The 16,484-nt window shown below is 37.7% G+C and overlaps 1 protein-coding gene across 1 annotated transcript in view; it reads right to left on the minus strand.

Moving 5' to 3' along the window:
* The window catches only part of SCN9A (sodium voltage-gated channel alpha subunit 9), a 166,683-nt gene that overhangs the window by 16,712 nt on the left and 133,487 nt on the right, over window positions 1–16,484 (minus strand). The window contains 6 exon segments of the mRNA XM_070357851.1: window positions 958–1,095; window positions 1,968–2,021; window positions 2,941–3,222; window positions 7,344–7,466; window positions 10,109–10,282; window positions 12,590–12,744. Of these exon segments, the coding sequence (XP_070213952.1) occupies window positions 958–1,095; window positions 1,968–2,021; window positions 2,941–3,222; window positions 7,344–7,466; window positions 10,109–10,282; window positions 12,590–12,744 (926 nt within the window).

Raw genomic sequence — 16,484 nt, forward strand, 5'->3', positions numbered from 1 at the left:
TTTGGGGGGTAGAAAGGGGCCTAAATAATATACAAAGTATATAAGATCAACTGCTGCTGCTGCTGCTGCTAAGTCACTTCAGTTGTGTCCGACTCTGTGTGACCCCATAGACAGCAGCCCACCAGGCTCCCCCGTCCCTGGGATTCCCAGGCAAGAACACTGGAGTGGGTTGCCATTTCCTTCTCCAATGCATGAAAGTGAAAAGTGAAGGTGAAGTCGCTCAGTCGGGTCCGACCCTCAGCGACCTCATGGACTGCAGCCTACCAGGCTCCTCTGTCCATGGGATTTTCCAGGCAGAAGTACTGGAGTAGGGTGCCATTGCCTTCTCTGATAAGATCAACTACTGACTATTAAAACCCTATCACTTACCAGGTGCATAATTTTGGTAAATTACGCAAAATCTCTGTGCCTTTTCTCGTTTATAAGACAAAGTCTATAACAATAATCCCTCTTATGGCTCAGAACAGAATATAGGAACTATTTATGAAAAGCATTTTGAATAAATAATTAGTGCACTGAGTTTTCTTAATCAAGTCTCCACAGGGAACACTGGGGGAAAAAAACCTGAATAGTTGATGTATTGCTTAAAAATAATTAGGACTTTGTGGTCATTTAGTTACTAAGTTGTGTCTAGCTCTTGTGACCCCATGGAGTGTAGCCTGTCAGGGTCCTCTGTCCATGGGATTCTCCAGGCAAGAATATTGGAGTCGGTTGCCATTTCCATCTCCAGGGGATCTTCTTGACTTAGGAATTGAACCCAGGTCTCATGTATCGCAGGGTGATTATTTTCTGTGCAGAGATGAATGAGATTAAGCATATCCATCACTGGATACTAAAAACTACTTGGAAAATTAATGAAATTCTAATGAAGTAATTGACATTAAATTTCACATTATATTTTTTGGAAAAATAATGTTCATGTCTTTCAGGGCAATGACAAAAACTTGAAATACTTATCTTCTTTTTCTGTTGGTTGAAATTATCTATGATGACACCAATGAACAAGTTCAAAGTGAAGAATGACCCAAAGATGATGAAGATGACAAAATAAATATACATGTAGAGGCTGTATTCATAAATGGGCTGCTTGTCTACCTACGGAATTAACAAAAGTTAACGTATGTTGACAATAAATTCATCATTTTCTTTCTCACATGCTCTGACAAGGAAATTCAAATAGTGCAATCCTAGGTAAATGTGGTTTTACAGAAGCCATAGTGTTGTCAAAGTTCAACATAATCATTCTTAAACATTTACTCAAAACTAAATATAATTTTCAAATAACTACAAAGGGCTTATCCACTTTCTTGGATTATAGGACAATGTAGTAAGTAAATTACAATCCATGTTATTTATTTCCAGAAAAAACAGTAAAAGAGATGACATCATATTTATATAAATTTTTCCTTTTTAAATTTGATTATAGAAATATCTTCACTAATAATTATCACTTTTGTGATAATATAAACTAGTCAGTAGTTTTCAAAATTCCTTAGTGTGAGACTTATTTCACATTAACTCTTCCAAGGCACTTTAAAATATAAAAGCAGTAAGACTGATAAATAAAACATGTTATTTCATTTTTATTTTGATAAATATTTACTGAACACATTACTGCCAGGATGAACTAAGTTCTCTATTTACATTTTCTAGCTGGATCCAGAGAATAGCCCCATGAGGTAGTGGTGAATTATTTTCTTTTTATGGATCAATAAACAGGCTCAGAGAGATAAAGTGGCTCGCTGCAAGTCAGATGCAAGCTTGTCTGATACAGTAGAGTCACAGAATTTAAGTCAAGCTCTGTTTCCAAATGCCACACAGGTAACTGAGGCAACTACCAGGTGGATTTTCTTCAGTGAGCATGCCCGTAGCAAGAGCTTCTTGGAGCTGCTGTTTGGAAACAGCCTAACTCAACAAAGAAGCTTTTCAAAACTGTAGAGTTCAGTGTTATGTTTACCAATACTTACGTTAACAGAATCAACTGCTGCATACATAATATCCATCCATCCCTTAAATGTTGCCTGTAAATATAACATTGATAGACTCTGAATGTAAAGCTCATAGTCTAAAATAGCCATAAATGAGTAAGTGTATTTAATATTACAACTTTTAAGTAATATTAAGTGAGTGAACTATACAGTCGTCCCTTGGTACATGCAGGGGGGACTGGTTCCAGGGCAGTCCCTGAAAATACCAAAATCTGCCCATGCTCAAGCCCTTGCATCATGCAGATGCAAAGCCATGGATAAAGAGAGCCCATTATATTTCAAGATATCAACTTAACATAAAGATGCTGTGTCAAGAAGAAAAAGAGGGGGGGCACATTGCCAAGTCACGTTCTAAATCTCAGTCCTAGTGGAGGAGGAAACGGCAACCCACTCCAGTGTTCTTGCCTGGAGAATCCCAGGGATGGGGGAGCCTAGTAGGCTGCTGTCTATGGGGTTGCACAGAGTTGGACATGACTGAAGCAACTTAGCAGCAGCAGTGAATTTCCAGGTTGTTAGAATTGCCTGTGAGTTTTGTACCTGAACTTTTATTTTTCCAGAGGGGGCAGAGAGTTTTACAACTAAGGAAAGAAGCAATTTTTCTCCATATCTTAAGGACTTTCTGTACCAGTGGCAAGTCCTTCTGATTTCCTTGTAGTGTGAAAGCAGTAGTCCAAAAAATGACTATTCATTTTTGGAGCAATTCAGAAGGCACAATGGCAGGGGGTCAGGTGACTCTGAAAAGGTGATTATGGATTAATCACCTGTACAGCAGTGCAATAGAGCCCATGCTTCTTAACTCATGTTTATAGGCACATGTTCTACGAAAGACCACTTCTGTTTTTTGTCACACAGTACTTTATCTTTAATTTTTAGTCAATAGCTACATGATAATGACAGCTCCTCCATCCAACGTGCACTCAAATATCAAGCATTCATAAAACGAGTCACTTACCACTTGAAGTAGAGACAGGTAACCAAGTCCAACATTATCAAAGTTCACTTTTAGGTTTTTCCATCGCACGTTTTGACTGACATTCATAAGCGCAAGACAGGCAGAACGGTTTTCCACTTCACTTGTAGGAAAACGTAATCCATTTGTGGTGTTAATACACTCATAAAACTTGCCAGCAAACAAATTTACTCCCATGATGCTAAATATCAGCCAGAATATGAGACACACAAGTAGCACATTCATGATAGAAGGAATTGCACCGATGAGTGCATTCACAACCACCTAGCATTCAAAAGAAAGAAAAGAAGGGTTAGGACCAGTAAGAATGTTAAGTAGGCAACATTAATGAAACATTATGCAGAATTTAAAAAGTTAGAAGAGCTACCCTTACATGTTTAAGACATAAGACTTACTGAATGCCTACTATACGCTCAGCAGTGTGCTAAGCAGGACAAAATGAGACAGGAGCCCCGTGCTCAATGAGTTTACAAAAATACATGAGGATCACACAGTGAAACTATTAGCAACAATACGAAACAATTTACTAAGATTAAATGACAGTTCAAATAAATTAAATAAATAAAAGAATAAACCAAAAACCTGATGTATGTAAGGTGAAGTCATAAAATCTGCATGCTCTAGAAAAGAAAGAAATTTATAAATATAAATGATTAAATAAACAAAATGTACATTTAAAGGTTCATAGTCCTAGAATTACCAGTGCTAAAATTCTTCCATGTAAACCATTACTATGTATAAACTGGAATTAAGACTAGGAATCTTTTTGTGGTTTGAACTCCTTAGATTTAATTGGTTCTGCTAGTTAGGTGATGGGGCTTCCCAGGTGGTACTAGTGGTAAAGAACCTGTCTGCCAATGCAGGAGACATAAGAAACTCAGGTTCGATCCCTGAGTTGGGAAGATCCCCTGGAGGAGGGCATGGCACCCCACTCCTGTATTCTTGCCTGGAGAATTCCATGGATAGATGAACCTGGTGGGCTACAGTCCATAGGGTCGCAGAGAGTTGGACATGACTGAAATGACTTAGCATGCATGGACACTAGTTATGTGATGCATAAATATCTTTAAGACTTTAGGATCCCTGTTTCCTCTTCTGCAGAATGAGAGCAATCTTTTCAAATTAATTATTCTAACTTTGAAAAGAACTTTACACATAAGCCTTGGCTAAATACAGATAGAGCTAGTCTCAGCTAACACAAAAATGCAATACAGTTTATCTTTCATGCTCCCTTTATTTCTGCTTTTCAGCCATTTCTACTACTACCTTTCACCAATGCCTCTTCCTACTGCATGGCAACTACTGTAACATTTATCACTCTCCAGATTTTCTTAATTACCTCATCTTTCCAAACTTACTATCTTCTTAAACTTTACCCTGAATTTGGGGATAAATGCATTAAAGACTAACTTGATAAGTAAAAAGCATATGTTCCCTCTTTTTTTATAATATGTTGAGCAGGCTCTCAAGACGTTTCCAAAAGGGAAGACATTAAGGATCCCTGATTACTTTTGAGATTGTCTAGAGCAGGAGTTGGCAAATATTGTCTTCAATGTTTTTAGGCTTTGCAGGTTATATGATCTCTGTTGCCACTATTCCATTCTGCCATTGTAGCAACAGACCATACATAAACCAATGGGTGTGGCTATGATCCAGTGGGGCTTCCCAGGTGGCTCAGTGGTAACGAATCTGCCTGCCAATGCAGGAGTCACAGTGTTGATCCCTGGGTTCAGAAGATCCCTTGGGGAAGGAAATGGCAACCCACTCCAATATTGTTGCCTGGAAAAACCCCATAGACAGAGGAGCCTGGTGGGCTACAGTCCATGGGGTCATACAAAGAGTCAGACACAACTTAGTGACTGAAGAACGCAATGTGATCCAAAGAAACTTCCTTTATAAAACAGGCATCCAGCTTGTGGGCTTTGGTTGTTGACTCTTGACCCAGAACTACAGTTACTACCCTGCGATTTCTGGACCTGTAGAGGTTCCATGGGGGCATGAGATTATATGAAAATATTATGGGCATGCTTTGTTTATGGAGATGATTTATACTTTCACAAGAGTTTTATAGTGTACATCACCCTCAAAAGGGTTAGGAAGAACAGGATTAGAGAGTTCAAAGTGGTCAGCTATAATTCAAACCTGCATTTTCACCCTCATTTCCTTTATCCTCCCACTATGCTTATCACCTAGGCGTGCTGATCCTTCTAGTCGCTGCTCAAACACACCTTGCCTATGCAACTCTGTCCTTCTCTACCGAGTTGCACCTCTGCCTGAAATGCCCACCTGCCTGTGAGCTAGGGTCCATTCTTTCAGTCATGGCTCCAAGGTCACCTCCTTATGAAGCCCCTCCAAGGTCCCCCCAGGCAGCCACTTTCATCTTCACTCCCGTAGCACTGGGTGCCTACTGTTTACAGCAGAAGCCACAGAATAACTAATATTCCCCTGTCTAGCTCTCCATGGACACTGTCCTGACTCACTCCTGGAGGGCTGGGGTCTATTTACCATTGTACTTCTTTTATAGAACAAAATTTGACTCATAGTTGGTGTTGAAAATGTTTGCTGAAAGAATGTGCGTTATGATGGGTCTCTGAGGGAGATGGATGTATGTTGTTCTGATGAGAAGCCATTTGGAGAAGTCAGTAAGTTCAAGAACCTCAAGTCTTTTCAAAGGAAGCTAACTATAAAATGTCTCCAATCATATTCTTAAAAATGACCCTGCATTGTGAAGAAAAGTCCCTTTTTTTGCCTGGCTAATAAACATAACTAAATAGATACATTTGTCACTCCAAATGCATTAAAACATTCTCCTTCATCCTATTCAGCTGTATTACAGATAAAGAACAAAGAACAGGGTAAAATAATGGAGTGACTTAATCACTGAGGGAAGTAGTCTTGTTGGTCAAAGTATATTCCTTGATCATGAAAATGTCATAAGTGCTCCGCTTGAGTCCAAGGATCAGTGAGAAGTTCTGATGGCAACATTCTATATACTAATGTTCAAAGAGCAAAATTAATGTCAATCCCAATATTACCTTTGTGTATAAAATGAAACGTAATTTTTCAGTTCTTACATGACAAACAGGAATTGACTTTTACTTATGAAATTTTTTTTTGTATAATCATGATCTCTCATATACATTGGAACAATATGCAGTGGATACACTAACTGGTTGAGGTAATAGTCTTAATTAGGTTAGTAAGAATAACAATGAAGATCTGCTGGACTAAAAGACGTCTACCATTCCCCAGAGGCTTCAGATTTCTGAGCCCCACTCCAGAGTTTATCATTCAGCAGATCTAGGGTGCAATCAGGAATTTGCATTTCTACTAAGTTTTCAAATGATGCTGACTACATTTAGAGAAGCAGCAAGCTAGATTAATCTGCATGTTAAATTGTTCAGAGACTACAGAGAGGCAGTCAGATAAATATGTATGATGCAATATAATAAGGATTTTATGTGTTTGAACACATAGGAAGGATGCCCAGTTATACCTGGACAGATAAGGCACATTTAAATTTAGGTCTAAAGGATAAGTAGGAATTTGCTATATTGATGAGTTAGAGTTGAGACAGGGGAGGGAGAAGCATTCCCAGCCAAGAGAATGGAGGCATGAGAAAGCAGGAACCTATCTGGAAAAGAAGAAATTTGAGGGGAGTAGCAACAAATGAGGACATGGACTCATTAGAGAAAATAAAGTCACTGTCCTCTTATCCTCTATGTATTTTATGAAGAAGTTGCTGGTTTAATATAGCCCTAAAGCTAGGTTTCTGGTAGTCATTATTTATCTCACCTGGTTTGTTTCTGAAAAATGAATCAGTTGTCAGGCACTATACAGACTAGTGCAAATTAACTCAGAGCTTCCATTTTCTCAAATATAATTTGGAGATATTTCCATTTTTATTGAACCATATATTTCAAGAATGAAATTTAAAGTGATGCCTGATGCTATTTCTCTGTCTTTTCTTATGCTTCCTACCCAGAATGACTCCTTAAAAAAATATTATTTAAGCACTTGATACAGGCAAGTTCTTCATGACTTGTATTTGAGAGATGCTGTCAGGACTAATAGTGTCCCCTTCATTTGCATTTCCTACCATAGGAAAGATTTTCATTTAGGAAGGGAAAAGTAACTTATTTGAATCACTGCCTAACAATATAATATGAAGGAGGCATTACTATATTTCACGTACTCTTTGTTAAACAATATGCACTGAAATGTGTGTATATGCACATGTATACACACTTATTTACATAAACAGATCATACATATGTATATATATGCACGTGTATAAACAGTCCATAATTCCTAATTACCCATTTTTCATATTTCATACTCTATTAAGAAATATGAATATATTAGAAAGTTTAGTATTTTCTTACCCTCATTCCTTCAAATCTAGATAAAGCTCGCAGAGGTCTTAAAGCTCTAAGTGTCCGAAGGGATTTAATGGGACCAAGATCTGAGTAGCCAAGAGTGTTTGCAACTAATGTAACCAAAGAAACCTACAAAAAAGAAAATTTTCATTAATCAAAAATTTCATCTAATCATTTCAATTAAATAATAAAGCATGATGAGAACAAGTCAATTTTAAAGATCACTAAGAGCAACCAACAAAGGTCCATCTAGTCAAGGCTATGGTTTTTCCAGTAGTCATGTATGGATGTGAGAGCTGGACTCTAAAGAAAGCTGAGTGCCAAAGAATTGATGCTTTTGAACTGTGGTGTTGAAGAAGACTCTTGGGAGTCCCTTGGACTGCAAGGAGATCCAAAGAGTCCATCCTAAAGGAGATCAGTCCTGAATGTTCATTGGAAGGACTGATGCTGAAGCTGAAACTCCCATACTTTGGCCACCTGATACGAAGCACTAACTCATCGGAAAAGACCCTGATGCTTGGAAAGATTGAGGGCAGGAGGAGAAGGGGACAACAGAGGATGAGATGGTTGGATGGCATCACCAACTCAATGGACATGAGTTTGAGTAAATTCCGGGAGTTGGTGATGGACAGGGAGGCCTGGCATGCTGCAGTCCATGGGGTCTCAAAGAATCAGACATGACTGAGCAATTGAACTGAACTGAAGAGCAACTCGACAAGAACAACATGATTTATATATAAAGTTATCTACTAATTGTCTAAAAATTGGTTAAAATAGATGCCTTTTTAAGGAAATAGATTTAAAGGAAAGTTAACCAGAAAAAAAGAAATAGTAGAAGGAAAGTAAGTTATTTCTTATATCTGAATAATAAAATCACATATGCTTTTCATACTTTTGTAGGTTTTTTACTTGCTTATTAATTCTGAACATTTAATTAAAGCAACTATCAAAATTTCAATTGGAATAAAGTCCAGGGTATTTTCTTGGGCTCTAAAATCACTGCAGACGATGACTGCAGCCATGAAATTAAAAGATGCTTGCTCCTTGGAAGAAAAGCTATGACCAACCTAGACAGCATATTAAAAAGCAGAGACATCACTTTGCAGACAAAGGTCTGTATAGTCAAAGCTATGGTTTTTCCAGTAGTTTTGTATGGTTGTAAGAGTTGGACCATAAAGAGGACTGAGTGCAGAAGAACTAATGCTTTCAAATTGTGGTGCTTAAGAATACTCTTGAGAGTCACTTGGACAGCAAGGAGATGAAACTAGTCAATCCTAAAGAAAATCAACCCTGAATATTCATTGAAAGTACTGTTGCTGAAACTGAAGCTCCAATACTTTGGTCACCTGATGTGAAGAGCCAACTAACTGGAAAAGACCCTAATGCTGGGAAAGACTGACGGCAAAAGCAGAAGGGGGTGACAGAGGATGAGATGCTTAGATAGCATCACCAACTCAAGGGACATGAGTTTGAGCAAACTCTGGGAAATAATGGAGGACAGAGGAGCTTGACATGCTACAGTCTATGGGGTCACAAAGAGATGACTTAGTGACTGAACAACAATAATGAACTGTGTGATTCTAAAGCTAAGTCCAAAGAGTGTGGCATTCACTCAGCCAAATTTATGTCCTAGTATAGACCTTGTTCAGAGAAGGCAATGGCAACCCGCTCCAGTACTCTTGCCTGAAAAATCCCACGGATCGAGGAGCCTGGTAGGCTTCAGTCCATGGGGTCGATAAGAGTAGGACATGACTGAGCGACTTCACTTTCACTTTTCCCTTTCATGCATTGGAGAAGGAAATGGCAACCCACTCCAGTGTTCTTGCCTGGAGAATCCCAGGGATGGGGGAGCCTGGTGGGCTGCCGTCTATGGGGTCGCACAGAGTTGGACATGACTGAAGCGACTTAGCAGTAGCAGTAGTAGTGCTAGATAGACAAATTTCTGTTTTTGAGATAATAAAAAAAAAAATCTCAACTCCTCCCCTAAATCCACATGCCTAGATGTGTATGAATATTGTGAATATTGGGTAAAGTTTTGCTCTGTTGCGTTATTAAGACATTTTGTAAACATACACATATATATTATATATATGTGTATATAATTTATTTAGCTTTTTGCAAAATATTTTAAAAATTCAAATTGAAGCTATATAACTTTTCTGAATTCTGCATATTACATACTCCAAAATATTGAGAATCACACTTCATATTTTCAAAATACAAACAAATTCCATTATTAAATAGCCATATCCCTTTATTAACTAAAAATAAATTCAACTCTGCTTGTAAACTTTTTTCTTAAACTGAGAGATGAAAAGAGCAAAGTTTGGGATAATATTTTAAGAAGTTTGTGAAGATTTTAAATATTTTATAATAATTTTTAGAAGACTCAATCATAATTACAGGTTAAAAGAAAAGATCTAAATTCTTTCTGTTCTTATTTTGGCTAGCCTTTCTTTAAAACTATTATATTGCAAAAGTATTCATCTTACCATTCATTTTTCTAGGCAGTAACTATGTAACATATATATTAAAAGGGTGAATGAAAAAAATCATATATGAAATTATTAGTATAAGTATCAAAAATCAAATTTCTCATAGAGGAAGTCTGAGAGAACACAGGAGATTATAAGGTATAGCTATGCCTTGGGAAAAACTGTTTCTTGCATATCACGTATCTAAATATGATTAATACACAACATTAGTGAGATTTTTCAGAGCTCTTATTATTAAGAATAAACCCTCTTTAAAATTTACTCAAAAGTACCTACATCGACAATTAAGAAATCCAGCCAACACCAGGCATTGGTGAAATAGGTTTTGTAACCATATGCTACCCATTTTAGAAGCATTTCTAGAATGAAGATATACGTGAATATCTTGTCAGCATACTCCAGGATAATCTTAATGTTCTTTTTCTTTTCAATATATATATCTTCAAAAGCCTGTGAAAATAACATTTGAATTTAAATTCGGTACAACTTAAAGCTTATGATTCAAGACCAAAACAGGAACTGAAATTCTGATAAAGAAATCACTGACGTATTGTGCTATTACGGGGCTGCTGGCTTTCTTCTGGTTTACAGTTACAGTGGAGCACATGTGCTTCGCAGGTGGCGCTAGTGGCAAAGGGAGAAAAAGAAAGAGTCTGTTGCTAAGTTTCCTACTATGCAATCCCATGGTCTGCAGCCCTCTGTCCATGGGATTCTCCAGTCAAGAATACTGGAGTGGGTTGCCATTTTTTCCTCCAGATCTTCCAATCCAGGGAATCAAACCTGGGTTCCTGCATCTCCTGTACTGCAGGCGGATTTTTTTTTTTTTTTTTTTACCACTAAGTCACCAATCTGCCTGCCAATGCAGGTAGACGTAAGAGACACCAGTTTGACCCCTGGGTTGGGAAGATCCTGCATCCTGCAGGATTGAGAGACCTATCCCATTCTCATCCACTCCAGTATTTTTGCCTGGAGAATCTCATGGACAGAGGAGCCTTGCCACAGGCCACAGGGTTGTTAAGAGTCAGTCATAACTGAAGTGACTTAACACACAAGCACACATGCAGGTGTAACACTCAGTTCTCATCAATACAGGTGGCTGGTCACCAGAGGTCAAGAGAAATAGGGTGCAAAAAAATGAAATTACTATAGTCCTATAAAAGAACCATGATCTCTGACTCTTTCAGTGATTTCCACTATCTGACACCCCTAAACGCTCCTGCAAACTAGTAAGTCCTAATAATTTAAGACATGATTCCAGGGTCAGCCCCTCCTATAAATCTCTCTCACCCTGCACTCTTCTTCAAGCCAGCAGTAGGATTTAGAGCCTCTCCTTCAGCTCTTATGTGCTTATGAATTCTCAGTACCTAGCTCTATGTCAAGAACACAGCAGGAAAGGTTTGTAAAATCAAGTGCTGTAGCTTAACAGGGCTATGGAGCACAGAAGATGGTTTCTTTCTTTGAATTTTTCACCAACCCTTTATCATTCATTAAAAGCTTCAGCTCTACTAATATCTGTTATATTCATTCCATCAATGTGACACCTTTTGATCCTTCCCAAGAACTTTTAGTGAGTGGTAGATGATGATACTGTGGTTACAGCCACAAAGTCCTTGAGAAATAGTTTGAAAGGACTTAAAGAACTGAGTTAACTGAAGCCACTGAAAATGACTGCTGACCTAGACAGGTCTAAAGGATTAGAATTTTCTCTTTCAAGTTTAAACAATATTCACCTTGTTAGAGAAAATTAAAGCAAAAGGACCTTTATCTTTAGTGGTTAACAGTGGTCTACTTGTCCACAGTTATGGACTTGTGCCATTCTTATTCTTCTTATTCCAAGTTTTTCTATTGATACTTTAAAAATAATCCTTAGCACTTTTTACAAAAGTTTATTGTCAATATTGAGGAAAACACAGACGTTGGGATATAGAGAATGGACAGACCTACTAAGATGTTGAGAGAAGGTTCCAGCAGTTGGCAGAGTTTCTGAATGACAGTGGAACTGAAATGCAAGAATTAAAGTCAAGCCCTCAGGACTTTCTTGCTTCCCTTCTCTAAGTCAAGAAAAAGCTCAGGGAGCCTCTAACTCTCCCAGATCCTTTTCAAATCTCATAGAAAGTGTTAGCACATGTATAAGAATGAGAGACCTATCCCATTCTCATACTAAAACTACAGTATTTTCTTTTATGCAAGATGCTTCCTAAATTGACACTGTCTATCTTTTTCACAGTATCTCTGGTCACCACCCACCTCTCTGGATTTGCTCTTCCTCCCACAACACTTTCTACACTTTGACAACTTTCAATTTCCTAAATGTCTCATGCTATTTCATGCTTCATTCCCCTCAGGCCACCTTCCTGGCTGGAAAATTCCTATTCATCTTTCTGGATTTTGCAAAACATCATCTACCTTTCTGAATTCCCAAGCAGATGACTCTTCTTGCTCCAGAGCTTAAACGTGCATGTAATTCACTTACAAACATATCCCAGTTCTGTACCACTCATGCCTCTTACTTCCCTAAAGCTCTCTGATCTCCTTGAGAAAAGTCTGTGGGTCTTAAACATCATTGCATTCCAGGAGGAAGAATAATGCCTGGCATGTAGTAAGTATTTACTAAGGTAACTAACATGTTGTCCTTTACTGATCAGAGGGATTAATTTTTAAGTAAAAAAAAAAAAAATGCCACAATATTTTTAACTTCCAACACATTTATTAAAAATAATGGCCATCCATTTAAGCATTAGGTGTCAGATCACTTACCAGAGCACCACTGCTGAGCAAGATCATGAGAACAATGAAGCTTTCAAACCAACTGTGCTCAACTATCCTGAAGCAGGTTTTCCTGATGTTCCACCAGATTTTTCCTTTCCCTGATTCTATGTTAACTTGGCAGCATGGGAACCTCTGTACGCAACCTGGCAAGAAAGACATGCATGTAAAATCTGGATATTCAGAATAAATAAAATACTTAAGAAATATTATTTAATGTAAAGTGCTCCCTATGATAATTCCTCAACCAAATAATTTCAAGCACATCTGAAGCTTCAAATAATTTTAACTTGAGTGTTGCTTTTTCTTATCTCCTAAATCTCCATGGCGTTTTCTTAATATTTGTCAGTAATTTCTAACTTGGATATATTTGTGTTTTCTAATATTTCTCTAGTTCCTCATCAACATCTTCTACAGTATTTAAACCACATACTGTTATTTATTATTGCAGCCCTAATACAATCCTAATCCTGATACACAATGAGCAGTAAATAATGATTGGTGAATCAATATAAATCTCAAGATAATATTGCATTTCATGACCTTCTTGATGTGAATTTAGTCTACAATCTGGTGCTGCTTCAACTCCTCTATAAAAAAGCACTTTTGAGAAACAGCATTCTAAGTAATATTTTAAAAATTAGTGGAAGGACCTATACATTCAGTTCAAAAGAAAGAGATCTTGATTATAAGATGCAGATAAAACTTTCAAATAATGTAGGTTAAAAACCAATTTGACTTTGGAATCACAGATGTAAAACATACTTCTATTAAAAAAAACAGGAATTTTTAAAGTTGTCTAGGTTTATTCATTCACATCCTTATCAAACATTTATTTAGCAAGCATTTTACTCAGCTGTGTACATAGTTTCTTCTTCTTATGGAATCTACTTTTGGCTTTTAGCTAGGCAGCTAGATATAGAAATAAATGGCCACAATAGGATAAAGCAACTAAAAGGACAGATATGCCGGGGTTATTTTTGGTAGCATGGAAGACATTCACCTAAGCTGGCTTAATTTGTTAAAAAAGTAAGGTCAGAGGAGGTTTTCTGGAAGAGGTGTATTAAATCAAATTGTTAGTCAAGAAGAGTTTGGGTGGAATTCCAGCCAAGAGACAGCAAAATGTGTACAGAGATTATTTCAGAACTGTGATGTATTTCAGAACTGTGATGAAAGCAAAGTGTACACAAGAGGCACGGATGAGAGATGAGGCAGAGAAATTGGTCAGATTATAGAAATATTTTCCCCCACCTTAAGTAGTTTGGTCTATATCCTATATTCTGATGACGGGTAAGTGAAGGGTTGTAGGTAGAGAATTACATAGGAAGATCATAATTTAAATAGACATCTCCAACAACTGTGGAGGATAAGTTGGAAGAGAAGAAAAAAGAGGGATGGGAAGGTACAAAGAAAAACCCAGACTAGAAAACCATTTAGGGTGCTGGTTCAGTATCCTCAACAAGAAAAATAGATTAGGGTAGCTTTTGTTAGGAACTAGAGCAGTAACAGAGTCAAGACATATTTGGTATAATCAGTGGATTTGCTGACTGACTGGATATGGGATGTAAGAAGAAGGGAGAAGCCCAGACAATTGTGAGGATGTCAGCAATGAATGAAGACCACAGAAGCAGGAGCTGCTTGGGGTGGTAATGAGTCTGAGATGCCGGTGAAATCTCTAAGCACAGAGGTCCTGTAGATATTTGAAGGTGTGAATCTGTGAAGTTTAAAGGAAAAGTCTGGGCTGGAAAAGAATGTGAAGGAATAATTAGCATGTATGTGTCAGCTGAGATCAGGATAGTTGTTAAGGCCACACAAAAAAAGTATTTAGGGTAAGAGAGAAAAGGGGCAAGTCTGGAACATTCTGGAACAGCTATATTAAGAGAATTCAAAGGTATGCTGGAAATAATTCACATTGGTCTTGACAACTTATTGTTAAATTGTCAGGAAATTTTTGCTAGCCTGTTGTTAAATGCAGCTGTTATCAAAAATTAAAGTGTATAAACCTAAAAGTATAACTTTAGAAAAGGTAATAAATACTAAAAACATACTACTCTAATAATTTTACTACAATTTACAATTGGTGAAAAGCAGAGACATTACTTTGCCAACAAAGGTCCATCTAGTCAAGGCTATGATTTTTCCAGTGGTCATGTATGGATGTGAAAGTCGAACTGTGAAGAAAGCTGAGCACCGAAGAATTGATGCTTTTGAACTGTGGTGTTGGAGAAGACTCTTGAGTCCCTTGGACTGCAATTAGATCCAACCAGTCCATTCTGAAGGAGATCAGCCCTGGGATTTCTTTGGAAGGAATGATGCTGAAGCTGAAACTCCCATAACTTTGGCCACCTCATGCGAAGAGTTGACTCATTGGAAAAGACCCTGATGCTGGGAGGGATTGGGGCAGGAGGAGAAGGGGACAACAGAGGATGAGATGGCTGGATGGCATCACTGACTTGATGGACGTGAGTCTGAGTGAACTCCGGGAGTTGGTGATGGACAGGGAGGCCTGGCATGCTGCGATTCATGGGGTTGCAAAGAGTCGGACATGACTGAGCGACTGAACTGAACTGAATGCTCTTGAGTATCTTTATGTATTCTACCTGGTTGGTAGAAATATGTTACACTGTTGGGCTACTGTGTGTCTCTTTTCAACTCCACATGCAGCAAAGTGACACCAGTAGTTTGAAATGAGTCATGGTGGGAATCTTTACAAAAGTTATCAAGTGCTATAAATCAAGGCTTGCTGATTTTCTAGAGTAGACTAAGACAGTGATGGATAAAATGTTAATAAAACAGTAAAAGTTATGTATGTTTGCAGCCCTTACACTGTGAATAGCATGAAAAACTTGAGGAAATATTCCTTCATTGCTCAAATCCTATTATCTGATTCAGCAAAAATTTGTTCACATCACTGATGAATGAGTCAAGTTCTGACAGGAAGTCTGTTTCATGTTACTGATTAATGTAAATGAAAATACCAAGCAACCTTCAGGTTAAAACTATTATTGTTTATCAATTGCAATCATTGTTATAAATTTAAAAAATTGGCAAAATTCACACTCTGTGAGAATAGCTATATGGAATAGTCAATGAAGGATGTTGATTATATTATTATTTGTAAATTGTGTACCACATATCCTTTACATCAACAGAATATGGTCAACTGATGGCAGTACGTATACCATTTTTTTTTTTTTTCTTGGAGAACTGGTTGTTAAACATTTAGCTGTACATCACTGGGATAGGCGGAAGAAAAGAAAACCCTGAAGGAAATGACAGAGTCGGTAGTGGGGGAAATGTACAAGAGGCTGAAGTAAAAGAAAAGTTAGAAAGGAAGAAGTTTCCTGAAGGACTGTGAACAGAGCTATGACCAAGAGAGGCTTAGAGAAATAACAATTGAAAATTTTAAAAATTAAAATTGATTAAAGAATAAACAATCAAAATTACTTTAAAAAAAAAGAAAGAATTTAAAAAGAGGTACTATAGTTAATTCTTCTCTTAAAAATCTTAGACATAAAACCTCATTTGGAAAGAAAGTAGAATTGGGAGAGCAAAAATGAACAGTGCTTTCAGAAACTTGTTTCAGACGTTTCAGTTCAGTTCAGTTGCTCAGTTGTGTCCGATTCTTTGTGACCCCATGAACTTCAGCACGCCAGGCCTCCCTGTCCATTATCAACTCCCGGAGTTCACCCAAAGTCATGTCCTTCGAGTTGGTGATGCCATCCAGCCATCTCATCCTCTGTCGTCCCCTTCTCCTCCTGCCCCCAGTCCCTCCCAGCATTAGAGTCTTTTCCAATGAGTCAACTCTTTGCATGAGGTGACCAAAGTACTGGAGTTTCAGCTTCAGCATCATTCCTTCCAAAGAAATCCCAGGGCTGATCTCCTT

The sequence above is a fragment of the Bos mutus genome, chromosome 2, assembly GCF_027580195.1.
Source record: "Bos mutus isolate GX-2022 chromosome 2, NWIPB_WYAK_1.1, whole genome shotgun sequence".
Lineage (NCBI taxonomy): Eukaryota > Metazoa > Chordata > Mammalia > Artiodactyla > Bovidae > Bos > Bos mutus.